The sequence below is a fragment of the Acanthaster planci genome, linkage group LG07 (genome assembly GCF_054643075.1).
Source record: "Acanthaster planci isolate LZ-2023a linkage group LG07, COTS_SCS, whole genome shotgun sequence".
In the NCBI taxonomy this organism is placed as follows: Eukaryota; Metazoa; Echinodermata; class Asteroidea; order Valvatida; family Acanthasteridae; genus Acanthaster; species Acanthaster planci.
This window is the reverse complement of record NC_141783.1, coordinates 16,026,281-16,041,570: the sequence shown is the minus strand read 5'-3', so window position 1 is coordinate 16,041,570 and position 15,290 is coordinate 16,026,281. Positions and strand designations below refer to the sequence as shown.

The window sequence follows — 15,290 nt, the reverse complement described above, 5'->3', positions numbered from 1 at the left end:
GACGAGGTCACTAATTAACCAAGAAATGACGTATGCATGTGTGCGGATTGTGTGTAAGAGCCATGTTTGTGTTCCTTCCTCAGTGGTAGCCTGAGCCGATTTTTTCTACTGCAGGGGCAAAACATGGATCATACAACAAAAAGGATGAGGATATACAAGCAACATTAACTAACATGAAAAAGTGATCACAAACTTTTATTTCACAAATTTTATACAAAACAAATCATCTAATTGTTCATCTTGGATTTTATCGGGAGGTCTAAATATCGTGAAAAAAGATAAATTTCAAAACAATTGCGTGTATAAGTCAGGTGAAACTACAAAAAGTGAAACATGACGGGCAAAGGCATTTCCAGGAAGCGAATCATGTCTGTGGAGGCGCGTATATTTTCGAATCTATGTATTTCTATATATTGGAATTCCATGTACGTCAGAATCATTGATTTCCATTTTTAAGACATGGAGATCGATGGTCAAAACGTTGAGGGAGTCGAAGGCGCGTGTTTCCACGCACATCTGTGTAAATGAACTCTGACCAGATTGATTAGCATTCAATGTCGGTTAGCGGCCATGCCACTTTTCAGTACTTTAGTAAATATTTTTCTTGGTGACAATCTCCTGCCTGTGTAAGAAATAAAAATACATTCCACTCAAATAAATACTGATAATTCACTTTTAAATTTAGGACGTAGTTTATTACAACTTACATGTCTTTTAGGAGTTTCTGAAGAGCTTTCGGGATTAATTTTTACTTGCTTTAAAGCATTCAATGCTAGCTTGTTAAAGTTCAAGGAAAAACGTGCGGAAATTGAGGAAAATTGCCCATGTGTTGTTTCCTTTAGACAGAAAATAATTACTAAATAAAGTGAATGTACAATGTATGCAGTGCACGTCTCGATCATACCCTCCTGAAGCTAGCGCGCCGCCACTGTTCAGCCGACACATAATTTGCGCACAAACAAAACGCGTGATATCCTATCCAGTCTCTAAAATGGAGATTAGTGGCTGACCGTCAAAACACCGGACTGAAAATCCTCTGTAGCCAGGTTAAGTGCCGCTAACAGTGCGATATGAGGATGAAACCGTTTGTCGCCATTGTCATTGTATTTCGTTTGTTTTATTTTTGCTCTTATTAATCAACAATGTCCCTGATGTTTCACTACTGCACCTCATAAATACTTCTGCAAAGGTGAAGCCAATTTCCGATCTACCACCTCATAAAGGCGACCTTCCCGCAGAAAGACAAAATGCCACAAAATGAATCAGTGAAAAGATCAAAAGTTACCTTCCTTTTAAGTCAAGGTAAACCTACTGTGAAATAAAATGCCATCAAATGTATCCTCGTACTATGCTTGTACTAAAAGCAGCATAGGCTCCGCTGATATGTTACTGTCAACATTGTCTAACAGTCAAGGTCGAGGTTTTTATAGCTCTATGATATTCACGTACTTTTTCAGCCATTTGTGTTTTAAGAACCTCTCATCAGACGATGGATGTTGCGATGAACTCGATACCGTATCAATCTACCCGCAGCAAAAGAACAATGGCAGGTACTAGGGTGGCAGGGAAACTTGCCCTATGATCTCATCATAATGAATGTACTGAATACAGTTCAATTATCTAGCCTGTCTGACCGAGTACGGCTGCGAATGAATCGTATCACATACGCCTTTGGTGCATATTCGCATGTGCCTTCATTATAGCTTCGGCACCGGAGCGAAGTTCATTCCTTGACATTTGGTATTAAAGTTGCTCAAGCGGTCACGTTCTGGTGTCGGATTTGAACACGAAGAATGACAATTAATACCTGCTGCATCACACAGTTGCCCTACGTTTTTTTTAAATGTCCGACGCGGGGAAATATATTCCTCAGTGCCTGTGGAACGAAAGTACAGTCTCTGTTGAAAGGGATCTTAACATTTGTGAAGCCCCTTTTGAAATGAGGACGAAGTTTTAGAAGTGACCCAGGTCCCAACTTTGTGTTTGCATGCTGTGGGATACTTTGCACCCACTAATTAGAGTGTAGGTCAATAAAAAAGGATTTTATTTTCCAGCATCTTCTAGTTATCAGACCGTTTTCAGTTTAACAGTTTTTTGTCAGTTTAACAGAGGACAAGGTCACCAACCGAGAATTGATATAATATGCCTGTGTGCGGATTGTGCAGAGTTGATTTTCTACTGCAAGCCAAGGACAAACAGCTCAGTAAGTCACACTGCAGGAACATTTTACCTTTCAAACAAAATTAGGCCGGTTGCACCATACATTACAATTTTGTATTCAGTCCTTCCTTTGTTTTATGGCCTGATGGCGCTTAAAACAGCTCTTGTTACTCTGATATTAATCACTGTCCAACTAAATAATTTTTCTGCTACCTATTTCAGCTGTTTATTCGTCTGCTGAATTTATTCGAATTAAGAACTCTACTGGATCAATCAGGTAGGCTGGATTGTTACAGCTGCGATTGATATCTTTATCCTCTATAGCCAATGGTAAATGTTAGCGGTGTAGTACATCACTGAATGACTAGGCCATGCTCGAATAAATCGGCATTACATTCATGAACAGAGAAGCAGAACTTGAGCACGAAACACCCACAGTAGCAACAGGAAAAAATGTAGTAAAAATAGGAATTAAAACAAATGAGTATAAATAAACCATCAAAACATTGATCTCTGTCAGGTTTCTACTTAAGTGTTAGTCAGATGTCATGACGTAACGTTATTCTATTTATAAAAGTATTATTATATCATATGCAGTTGTCCAAGGTTTTACCATTTCAAGTCTGATACCTTTAAAGACTTTTTTGTTTTCATTTCTTTATTGTTATTTTTTTATTTTGTGTAGTTTGGTAACATCTTGCGCAGAAATGCTAAATGTAGTAAAAACTGTCTTTTTTGTCAACTGCAATTGGAAAGGACGAGGATACACGAGCGATATTCATAAGAAATTTATCAGTAATTAATTACATCCAAATGAATCATCCTATTATTTAACTTGGTGTTTATAACAATATTACAATAACTGCATGCGCGAAAATTAGGTGAAATTTTCAGTTCCAACAGCAAACCCAAAAGCTATGTAATAAAAAACACGTAAAAGCAGAACCAGCGATGTTTACAGAAAAGAAGTCAATGGAGTACACTTTGATGAACACGGAGTGCAGCCAACATGTTAATTTTTTCTGGGGACATAAACGCATACTGTCTTTTTTTCTATTTCCTCCATTTAAAAGATGAGCAAATGGCCAAAGTTTCGCCCTACGGTTTCCCCTCCATTTAGTTTTATTTTGATATCCAGTACAATAGGTGCACCTTTGCTAAAAATGTTCGTTTGCAATGGTAAGGTGTAAGTCACTGCCGCCTTTGGATATTACAAATTAGTCAGGTTTGCACTTTATGAAGATGGTCAAAATGTGAGGAAGGTTTTTGGCCAAAACTCGCAAGTAGTCACTCATCCTGCCCCAGAAACTAAAAGAAAAAAGAAAAAACACACATATAACCCTCTTTATTCTGTCCATCAGGGATGACACAAACAGTACATCCAAATGAATGGATTTCAAGTTTGAAGTTGAGCATAATCCTTCGAGGAAAACTATCGCCATTCTTGCCACTATTATGATGCTAATTCATTGGGCTCAGTGAAAAACAAATGTTTGATTTTGTACACTTTCCGAAAACGAAACGAGATAAAAGAAAATCTTATAAGCGCCTCTCCTCTCCCTTCTTTTTAGCCTTAACCTGAATACATTTAAGTGCTAAATTTGGCCGTTAAAGATAACAGAATCTCAAGAGGATAGACCTCAAGGCTCTAAGGTGAAAACTTGAGAGCGTCTAAGAGTTCTTCTCAGGCACTTTGATGACGACCTGAAATGAAATCAGTATGATTTAAGTCATTGAAAAAGATATTCATAACGAAGATACAATGTGCGACAAAAACTTTATTACATAATCAGAAAGATGACAAACAGCAAACACCCCTACGGACAAACGAACAAAGTCAGATGATATGAGGCAACGCTTTCTAATGTCTTACCACACGCCGTATGATTATATATTGCTGTGTTTTTTGGTAGTTTTATATTTTTTTTTCAAACCGAACAATTTTGCATCTCTGATGAGGTCCCAACCCTTTCCAATTTAATACAATATGTATAAAATACTTACAGTTTTGACTTCACAATATTCCTTGAACCCATCTTCACCGCTATAAAAGCAAACAGAAAATTGTTCATGACAATTCAAACAAAAAGCGAAACACTGCTTTGAGGTATTTTAATAACTATAGTTAAGCGGCAACGTGAAAAGAAATTAAATTGAAAAAAATACATTTACGCGCATGTAATTTGAATTTATTTTATCTTATTTAATAGAATTTCACATTTCTACAAGACATATTTTTTGAGGGTGAAATAGCTATCCCTGGGCCTGTAGATGGACAAAGTACAGTTACATGAAATGTATGCAAATGGTAAATATACAGACTGTTAGTTTAAGATTTCTTTCACCACAATGGTGATACTTTGATCTACATTATCAGCGCGGTGCTATTATCACAGAGGCCATCGAGCCTTTCAAGTCGAGCGCAACTACAACACAGTGCATGATTATCAAACTTGCTCCCGACACGGAGCTCTGCGGACCCAACTTTCATTATACCAATTTAATTTTGTGGTTTTGTTTTTTTTTCTGAATTGGATTGATTGGCAGACAACTACGCCAAAAATGCTACGCGAACTGTTACTCATATAGGTGCCAACGGAGTGTTAGCGTATTACTAATAAGCAACACATCTCCTTCATGAAGTACTTGTCCAAAGTTCAAAGCGTACAGACACCACCGGGCACGTTTTATGCCAGTTCAAAGACCGATGACTGGTGATTTATAAAATTTCAAATAAAATGCACGAAACTAAAGTTGCTTCTCAGCTGGAGCGAAGTAAATGTACCAAAACATATGCATCACTCTGATATATAATGAAAAGTATTTCAATCATACTAATTAGAATTTCAAGTTCTTTGATGGCGAATAATTCAGTGTTATTATCATGCTTGAAGGAAACGTTTGTGGAGAAAGACTTTCATTTAAAGGTTTCTTATTTCAAAGATATGTAATACAAAACTGCTGCAAACTATTTGCTGACAACAATGACCTAAAATACAAATCTCAAAATATGGAGGGCCTGACGTTTCGATCCTAGCCGAAAGATTCTGCTGGGATCGAAACGTAAGGCCCTCCATATTTTGAGGTTTTTTATTTCAAAAACAAACACAACAAAACAGAGAAAAATCCTCACCCTTCTCTGCCGACGCCGGACATTTTGTATCCACCGAATGGAACCATGGGGCTGAAAGTACCGTAATTGTTTACCCTTGGAAGTTGGAAAATTCAAAGAAAAAATGAAACATTAGGCCTAAATTTGTTGGTATTGTTTATATTTGGCGGGGATAAGCAATAACGTGCTGTACGTGCGCTTTGTTACTCTGACATTCTTTTGAGCCAAAGAGTTTATTTAATATATCTTCATACCTACTTTCGAGTAATTTAAATTGTCCATGCACTATCTTTGAATTCGGGTTTCTTTTTAGCACCACAAATGGGTAACAAGGAATGTTCGTATCAAATGGACGTTGGTAACATAGACGGAATTTTCTTATTAATATGTTGACGTTGGTTTGAGCAATGCACTGTTGGTAAGTCTTATATACAAGTGATACCCAAGAAGAAAAAAAAGCAGAGTTTCATAAATACTAAAAAAACCTTATTTTACCAGATAAGACCGGCTCTTATGGTATTAGCTACAGCCAAGGCCTTGTCGATGTCCCGAGTGAACACTGCACCAGCCAGACCGTATGTCGTTGAGTTGGCGCGCTCAACTACTTCCTCAATGGTTTTGAATTTCAGAATCTGCTGAACAGGCCCAAAAATCTGAACAAGAAAAAGTATCACGGAATTAAGTAAATCCAGTAATGTTTTTGGAATTTTCTTAAAATTCAACAAAATTGGAATACTTTTGCAAATCTTGCTTGGTACTTCTGCAAATATACTGGCGATGTTGACAACAATGAGAGGCCTAACCTCCTCCTGAGCAATGCGCATGTCATCTTTCACATCGGAGAAGACGGTGCTCTCTACGAAGTATCCATTCTCCCCCAAGCGTTTTCCTCCACACTCGAGCGTAGCTCCTTCTTTCTTGCCACTTTCAATCAGCTCCAATACCTTGTCTAGTTGATCTTGATCAATCTTAAAATGCAGGTAAAGGATGGGCAATAATATATAATAATTTAACGTATAGGCCTAATGAGTAGAATTTTAGCACAAGCATCATTTTAAAGTCTCAATTACAGACTAATTTAATGTAATTTAATCATTGTTTTAAGTTACAGACCGTCTGTTGATGAATGGAAGAAAGGAGCGTACAGCAATCCCAACTAATTTTGTACTTTAATGTCATTTCTACGAGTGTACGTATATTCCTTTACTTGGTATTTTCGCTGTTGGTTAAGCAGTTCCGTGGCCTCTATGACCCCCGAGCTGACCGAAGAGCGCACATTTTCTCGGCAACGGAGGCTCTTTTGGTCGGAACTGCTACCAAGAAAATGAACACTCCCAACCAACATGGCTCTTCTCAACTGATCAGGGGTGTTTCTATTCAAGGTGGAATAATCGGTTGAAAAGAGCCATGTTGGTAGGGAGTGTTCATTGTGCCGGGAAAGCGGCGCGACCGCATTTCCTCGACATTCGTGGACCAGCAAAGTTCAGTTCCAACGAAGAGCCTCCGTTGCTAACAAATATTGCGTCCTCTCTTGGTCCAGCTCTCTTGGTCCACTGCAGTTCGGCGGTGATGTGTACATGTACTAACATAGCAAATTCGTGCGGAACAGAAGTTACGTCATATTTCCGGCTTATCAAAGTTTGTTTAGCTATTGTTCAATTCGGTAACAACAATTAGAAGCCACTGTTTGAATTGGGTGGCACAGCGCTTTTGCACAGGTGAAACGTGGACATTATAAGCGACCTTCTCGACCAACAAGGTAGGCCTATTTTGCCTGATATACGCGCTCATGTCATGTTGCAGAACGCATGCGTGAGTGCAGCACAACGCAGCTATAGCATCTCCTCGTATTACTATACACGGTCTGGATTTATTTTGCCCTTGCTGTCTTTTATCATACTGTATACTTTACTGACGTTCAGTATTCTAACTCTAAGTATACTTTATTAAATTTCAGTATTCTAACTCTTAGTATACTTTATTAAATTTCAGTATTCTAACTCTAAGTATACTTTATTAAATTTCAGAATTCTAACTCTAAGTATACTTTATTAAATTTCAGTTTTCTAACTCTAAGTATACTTTATTAAATTTCAGTATTCTAACTCTAAGTATACTTTATTAAATTTCAGTATTCTAACTCTAAGTATACTTTATTAAGTTTCAGTATTCTAACTCTAAGTATACTTTATTAAATTTCAGTATTCTAACTCTAAGTATACTTTATTAAATTTCAGTATTCTAGCTCGATTTTATGCAGGTAGTTTTACGTAACTGTTATGATATTGTATTATGCAGTCCTAACTTTTGCAGTATTAGGTCTCTAGAACACTATCGCCCTTTATGTCTCTATTCCCAGACCGGGGGGGGGGATTCACTAGAATGAATGGTTAATCGTACCAATGAACGGTAGTAGCAGTCACCGTACAGTTGCTGCCAACCATTTTTTTTTGGGGGGGCGGGGTTTCAACATCCATCTGCAACTCTGACACACGATGTTAAATGGTCCAGTTAAAAATACTGGCTCAATTGAGCGCATGCATTAGCGTATAAGTTAGCCCCTTGAAACATTTTCCTTAGGCGAAATTACCCACCTGAGGTCCACCCTCGGTCTTCAAATCATACGGGTCACCCACCACCCGCCTTTGGGCTCTCTCTCGGCTCTTCTTGACGAACTCGTCATAGATGTCCTCCTGCACAAAGGTCCTGGTGCCAGCACAGCACACTTGACCGGAATGGAGGAAAACGCCCCAGTGACTTAGCTCCACTGCGTAGTCGACTGCCCAAAGAAATATAATGTAAATGTTAATTTCAAGTTCAAACAAAAGATAAAAGGGTTGCTGTTTTTATGATCCATTCATGACCGATTCTTTAGATCGTCAATAAAGAGAAATCTAAACAGAAAATGTTAGCATTAGCAGAGAACGTAAAAGAGATGGAGTGGACCCATTGAGGGAAATGGGGATGCAATATTACACAATGAACGTGTACTATGTAAAAAGCAGTTTAAGATTTGGTAATGTATATGATACAAGATTCATAGCACTGCAACGCAAAGTCTATGAGAGCCTTACGACGTTATCACTGACAAGCAAGAGGATTTTAAAGAATGAACAAGCATAAAATAGATTACACATGGAGGAACAATTGATTATGCAGATTTTGAGTTCTTTCTTACGATCACAGTCTGCAAAGACGACATTGGGGCTCTTGCCACCCAGCTCCAGATGTATCTTCTTCAGATTGCTGTCAGCTCCAGCTCGCTGTATGATACGTCCAACCTACAAAGGAAGGCGTTCACACAGACGCCCCATGTTAACATCCACCGTAGAACTTTTCAGTATACAAAAAAGGACATTTTTACCTCACCATCAACAGTATCTTCACTATCAAGTTCAACAATAACGTAAACGGGACTGAATGTTAGAAACAGTATAGCTTATATTCTAGCACCAACTATGGATAAGACAGAGGCATGAAAGGTTAGTTGATGACTATTTGCCTCGAGCAGAAGTACCCCCTCATTGGTTCAAAAGAGCCATACAAGTCGGCAGTGTTCAGTTTGTTGGTAGCGATGGACAGCAACACATGCAATTAATAGTCATTTGTGAACCAGCAAACTTCAGTACCGACCAAAGAAGTCTCCATTGCTGAGAAATTTGCGCCCTCTCTTGGTCCAGCTCGAGGCTCATATCCTGGAAAACTCGAGTCGAGGAAAGTTGACGCAGAACATGTAGTGGGAAAGTATGCCCTATTTGTGAAAGTTATTTAATCTTTACCTCGGTTGAACCAGTGAAGGTCACCATGTCAACATCCATATTGCTAGTCAACCCTGCGCCGGCTGTTGGTCCATAGCCGGGCACTACGTTGATAACACCGGGAGGAAAACCAGCCTGAAATGAAGGAGACAATTTTTCGAACAACCCATTGCTGTTGACAAATTTTCAGCAAAATGCCAGCATTCAAAACGTGAAATTATTATCCGTGCGATGAGTGAGCTATGCTTTAAGTGAATCTCAGGGTCAAGAATGCGCTGAAGTGAGTGCTCTTCCTTGAATAAAACAGATTTTCTGGGCTAAAAATTTGAAGTTGGGCAGGAAATTAAATGTCGTTTCAAAAATGACCTCATTTGCTCGGAGGCAAACTGAAAATAAACAAGAAAAAAGGAAAGAATTTAGAAATATCATCCAGGATTCCAGCCACGTTCATCCTTCATATTGTTATTTTCCCTTATGATGTACCCTCCACTCAATTCATACCAGATCAACTGACCTCTCACCTTTGTTCCTTCTGATCTATTATCTGCTGAAGCTGTGCCACCGACAGGAATGGTACAGCGACATTGTACGGAAGCCGAATAGTGACAAGGGGATAATGCGATTTTCTAGCAGTTATTTATTTATTACCTGGAGGCCGCCACATTACCTGTCGGCAGCCACTTACCTTAATTCGGACATTAGGATCTGAAAAAGGTTACAGAACTTCTAGGCCCTGCAGTTGAGGTAAGTATGATGTTTCTTCTTAATAAGTGGTGGCCATTAAAATATTATGCTGCCACCAGAAAATATTGTTCCCCCGGCCCCCCCCCAAAAAAATCTTACGCTGTACAAAAATGATCACAACCTTTCCTCTGGTACTTTCCACCTTGTGTATACATTTCGATGCGAAATCCTTCTATATTTTGGTATTAAGGCATGGTTTGCTCTTCGCCCAGTGCCCGAACAGGGCGCTGGGTACGGCTGGTGGCTTTGCACTGTGAATGGCTACTTTGTGCACGACCTCCGACGACGAGGTTATCACTTCCTGTTAGCGAAGAGTTATGGATACTGGCCAAAGTTTCGATTAATATGATAAAAACATGGCCTTGGTACAATCACGGTAATTTATCTTCTCACTAGGTATCACTGATCACGTATCTTTCGGCAATATATTTCAAATCATTGGTTATCTTGATCAATTTTGGATGAACTAAGAAAGTGCAGTGAGAATATGTTCAGCAATGGGGGAAAATCGAATCGATAACCGCTACATTGAGCGAGGTTGCACGCCTGGTAGAATTTACCCACAATGCTCTACGCGTCGTTAGCCGTGACCCCGTGTGATGTATTTCATTTCCTTCACTTAAAATTCCTGCATGGCCACCAGCCCTTCCCAGCACCCTGTTCGAGCGCTGGGCAACCGAATGAATGGTGAATCTTACCTCTTTGGAGAGTGCAGCGATGTACAGAATGGTGAGCGGGCTCTGTTCGGCCGGCTTGACGACGATGGTGTTGCCCACGGTCAAGGCGCATGAGAGCTTCGCCCCAGTCAACAGGCAGGGGAAATTCCAGGGAGTGATGGCTGCCACTACGCCGATCGGCTCGTAGCGAGAATAGCAGAAGAAATCCCCATCTGTAAGAGTATGAGTAGCCGACGGTGAATTAATGAATCTAACAAGAAAAGAGGCCAACCATGGTATGGACGATAAAGACCATACAAAAAGTCCTTGCTCCATTAATTTAAAGCGTCAAAGGTTTCTAAGTTTTGGCGCAGCGCTCTTAAAATGAGAACAGATTCAGAAGGAAATCTTCAGCCACAATACTGAAAAAGGTCAACTGGTCATGTCTGAAAACCGGTTGTTTTTCAAAACAGGATTGTTTGAATTAGAGCTTCCTTTGTGTTACTCCAGGAAGACAATATATCGTTGAAAAAACCTCCATCAAACATGATATTTCCATTTGTTAGGAATGCTGGCGTTTATACAATTCTTCTTCTAATGCACCTCATACTGAAACCACATAATTTAGACTGCAGCTACAGTTTTTTGTAGATATGATTCCACTTTGGATAGTAAGCTCCCGTTTTCGGGAGTAAAAGTAAAAGTAAAAGGTACTAGTTAGCTCACCTAGAGGTACGACCTTGCCGTGAAGTTTGTCAGCGTAGCCAGCCCCATAACGCAAGAAACCGACACAACCCATAACAGAACCCGTTGCGTTCTTCACTGTCATGCCGTTGTCCATAATCTCTAAGTTCTGGAAGACATTTTTGGAGTGAAAATACAACCTTTTACGGTCCTAATTTTTGCGTTTTGATTCCTTTTGAGCTAAGTATCAACTGCTTACACTTTGAAAGAAGTTGTAAGTTTACTTGTATTTTCCATCAGCTGAGGTAGTACCAACTATCTATCAACAGTGTTTTCCATCTTTTTCGACCATGTTCTGATTGTTTATTTGAAGTGTTTTCCCGATGCAGGCATGCGAGTAACCCATTGTTTCCCCAATCGACAGCCCATTTGTGTAAAACTTTCTTACCACAAGGTAATCGCGGTCTCTTTCGATGAGGTCCGCCAGTTTATTCAGCAGTCGTGCGCGGCCCGTAGCGTCCATTCGTCGCCACGGCGAGCCCAGCTTGAAGGCATCCTGGGCCGCACGGACTGCTTTGTCAGCGTCCGCCTTTCGTGAGATGAAAATGGGAGATCGGTGACATTATTTCTCGGGGAAGCGAGTGGCAGTGGCGTAAATAGGGTGAAATTCGTGGGGAGCTCACCTCGGGTGCACACATTACTTTCAACGAAACACTGAAGGGGTAGTTTGTAAAAAAGTTGTTCACATCAGTGGCCTAAATTTGAGCAGAAAATAGGGGGGGGGAGGATGTGCAAATTTGGGGGGTTAGGATGATTTCACTGGCCATGGAAAGTTGATAAGTGGAGGGGGTGCTGACACCTATGGCACTTTATGGGGGCGATGTTGATGCTATACTTATGTAAATCTGTAATATTTATTAAACTCCTGCAGAATGTTACATCAGAATGGCACATTAATGGTTTTTTTCTTCTCCACTTTTGTGTGCAATTGAATATATTTAGGTTGTGGTTGACCGGTCCAAAAAATTCTTCATTAATCCATCTTGATGTTTTCCTTACTACGAAAAAGTGGGGGAATGATTCCATGACCCATCTCCTGGTCATAAAGCGGAGGGGATATTTGCCCCCATCCCCCGGTATTTACGCCATGGGTGCACATTTGAATGTTTTGTGAATGAGCATTGGGGAGCGAACTTCCTCTGGGGGCATGTTCTTCCCCGCACTTTACACGCCATTGACGAATGAGCCAGAGCTACGTCGAGAGTGCATTAATTATCAAAACGTACAACACAACTTTATGCACATTGCTACCATGAAAATTTTAAAACCACTTTTTGAATTTTCTAACGTGGTGTTTGTAGACCCACCTTTTATTTATGGACTACTGGTACCTTCCGAAGATAAAGTATTATCTCATAACTTTAATTACACGATAAAATTGGGGAGTCAGGTTGGCAAGATAGTTCTTTCCTCGCCTTCCACCCCTGTGGTCCCGGGTTCGATTCCCGGCCCGGTCCACATGTGGATTGGGTTTTTCAGTCCCTCCCTGACTCCGTGGGTTTTACCCAGAATATTCCTCTGGGGTTTTCCTCCCACCTCTAAAACTGTAAGTGCTTCTCACTGTCTCCCCTTTACTGATGTTGGTGAATGTGGGTCGTTTGGCGGCTGCCCGAGGTGCCCTTGTATGCCATCGGCTCAACCACATTTAATTGTATTCATTTTTCCATGTTTAATGTCTTTATTGTACAGCGCATTTGAACAGATCTATAGGAAATTTGCGCTTTATAAATGAATAAATTATTATTAATAAAATCAAGGTCAGCCTCTATTGGCAAATGCGTCATCTTCATTATCATCGTCATATCACTCATATCCCTGACCTCTTTTGAAAAAACTGCAATACTGCACTTTTGTCTCCATGAAAATCTTCATGGAACACCGCGAACATGTCTCGGTCGAAGTTGCTTTGGGTAGCAATCATACCCCTTCATACACTTACACTCGACAGCGTTGGGTGAAAGGATCCATGTTAGGATTTACAATATGTTTCTTAAGTCTAGCATAAAGGAGGTCGAATTCATGGGAAACACCTACTTCAGGGGTGGGAGGTGTTCAACGAATTTCGACGAAAGAAACTTAGGGCTACCAGCCAGCTACCAACACAAAACTATCAAAACTCTTCAGTCACCGAGACACAAGGTCCTACCAGAATTGCGTGAGAATTTGCCGGCCTTACCTTATCTCCCTCCTGAACATCGCATGTCGTCTTACCCGTGGATGGGTTGATTGTCGGGAAGGTCTTTCCGCTCACTGAGTTGACAAACTCATTGTTAATGAAGATCTTGCCCCAAAAGAAAAACAAAACACATACTATTCATATCTAGAACCAATAGATATAGATCTATACTGGTGGTTGAAAAACAAGATGAAATGGATATCGAGAATGTCATCAATAACGAAGTCGAAGTCGTTAAAATTCGTTTAACTTAAGGCCCTAGACCAAGACCTTAAAAATTTGAAACCTTGGAAGTTAACTGTTAATAAGAGCGACTATCTCAGGTTTGTGTACCCTGTGACTACATGGTGGTCTTCGGAAGCCGTATATGTGCGCAGACACCACGCAATGTGAGTTTCATTCGTCGATCAAATAAGCACCGCTGATAGTGATGTTAACCTCAGTTGAACGATAATTTTCAAGGCTTCCTCTCTGGTCTTCACTTTAATCTCAGGCTTTAAAGCTGCGGCGTGTTTCTGAGATAAAACAAAACTGAAATATCATCCACCGTGTGTTTGAAAGAAATATGCACACTATACCTGTGTATATTTGACTTCTACGGGTCCGTGCGCCATGTTAGTTTTGTTTCCACACTGTATCGTCGTCGCTGACAAATAAATTGCTTCTGTCTGCAACTGCTGCGAAGCGCAGAAAGAACGAATCCCGGTGAATCAACAGCTTTATTATCACTTTTATCAGATTTGAAAATCGCTGACACTGCAACTCTGCATTTGCTCAACCTTCGCCCGAAACCATGGTACGTGTTCAAACAGGGCCTACTCTTCAGGCTTCATCGGGTGTGTATTCGCTCCTGTAACGTGCTGATTCATGGCGAACACAGGTCGAAGTGCAGTTGAACCTGTGATCGATGCAATACTGTTCTGCGGTTTCACGTACCAAGGAGAACTAATTTAATAAGGAATAAAAATATCAATTTCAGATTTCGTCCCAGCAGTTGATGTTACTGAACACGTTTCAGGCGAAGTATATTTTCGAAACACTGCTGCTACTTAAGGCAGATTATTTTAATGCACGAACTGTTAATGTCACTTGTTTTTAATGCCCAAAATACCAAGTGTGCCTTGGGTGACGTATCAGCCTCGTTATTTCCAGTAGATTCGTGAAAATCAAGAATATGATATAGAGCCTGCCTGAAAGTAAAAGTTCACGCAGCGAGCTTCCGGAACCCTCACGCGGTCCGCCTATAGAGATTTTACATTGAGCATCGGGCCGTTCTATCACGTTCGACAATGTTTGGAAGAATAATTCCTAACTGAAACCACCCCATGAAACTCTCATAATGGAACTTTACCTTTGTCTTCCTCAAGTAATATTTAGTAAAAGTCACCTGAAAATGGGTAAAAACGAATCTCATTAACGACCCTTCATGTCTGGCGATATCGTAAGGGGACACTGCAAATCTAGTTGGTCAAAGTTTATACAACATTTTTGACCAATGTTGGGTCAAATATCAACTGGTCCAAAAGCAAGGCCAAACTTTAACCAACAGTAGTTAGGCAATAAGTTTGTTCGATTATTGGGTACAAATTTGACCAAATTCCATGTCTCCTTGTTCATGCACGTTTGTTCAACGTTGCAAAGATTTACCTACCCGCAGTCGATGGGTTCCAGGTTCCGTTGAGTTGACATAACGCAGTTATTGTCAGCAAAGGTTCAATAAACTATTAAAATCTTTAGCGAAAATAAATTATTGCTTTAATTTTGTTACCTTATAAATTAAAAAAAGGGTGTAAAATATTCCGATCTGTTTTATTTCGGCTTTTACCAACTGACTACCACAAAATATCAAACCGTAAATGTTCATCTGCGCACAAGACCGCCTCGTTGAACTGTTTTCATTTATTTTAGATTTTCGGAAGTGATGGGTCAATTCGAGGCAG

General features: G+C 40.1%; 1 protein-coding gene across 1 annotated transcript; it reads right to left on the bottom strand.

Annotated features, from left to right (window-relative positions):
* Positions 1-2,361: 2,361 nt before the first annotated feature.
* LOC110980365 (retinal dehydrogenase 2-like) lies at positions 2,362-14,087 on the bottom strand. The gene is made up of 13 exons (XM_022236977.2): positions 13,929-14,087; positions 13,351-13,455; positions 11,563-11,703; positions 11,157-11,283; positions 10,473-10,663; positions 9,052-9,165; positions 8,451-8,553; positions 7,867-8,051; positions 6,076-6,240; positions 5,768-5,925; positions 5,294-5,368; positions 4,165-4,204; positions 2,362-3,864 (listed from the first exon to the last, which is right to left on the bottom strand). The coding sequence occupies exons 1-13, from the start codon at positions 13,962-13,964 to the stop codon at positions 3,832-3,834; spliced, it is 1,473 nt and encodes a 490-aa protein (XP_022092669.1). The 5' UTR covers positions 13,965-14,087; the 3' UTR covers positions 2,362-3,831.
* Positions 14,088-15,290: the final 1,203 nt, after the last annotated feature.

Coding starts and splice junctions, on each gene's coding strand:
- LOC110980365 (XM_022236977.2), bottom strand. CDS start 13,964: ATGGCGCACGGACCCGTAGAAGTCAAATATACACAG. Junction 10,664..11,156: donor CGGCAAGGTCGTACCTCTAG/GTGAGCTAACTA, acceptor ATACTCTTACAG/ATGGGGATTTCTTCTGCTAT. Junction 5,926..6,075: donor TGCGCATTGCTCAGGAGGAG/GTTAGGCCTCTC, acceptor TTTCTTGTTCAG/ATTTTTGGGCCTGTTCAGCA.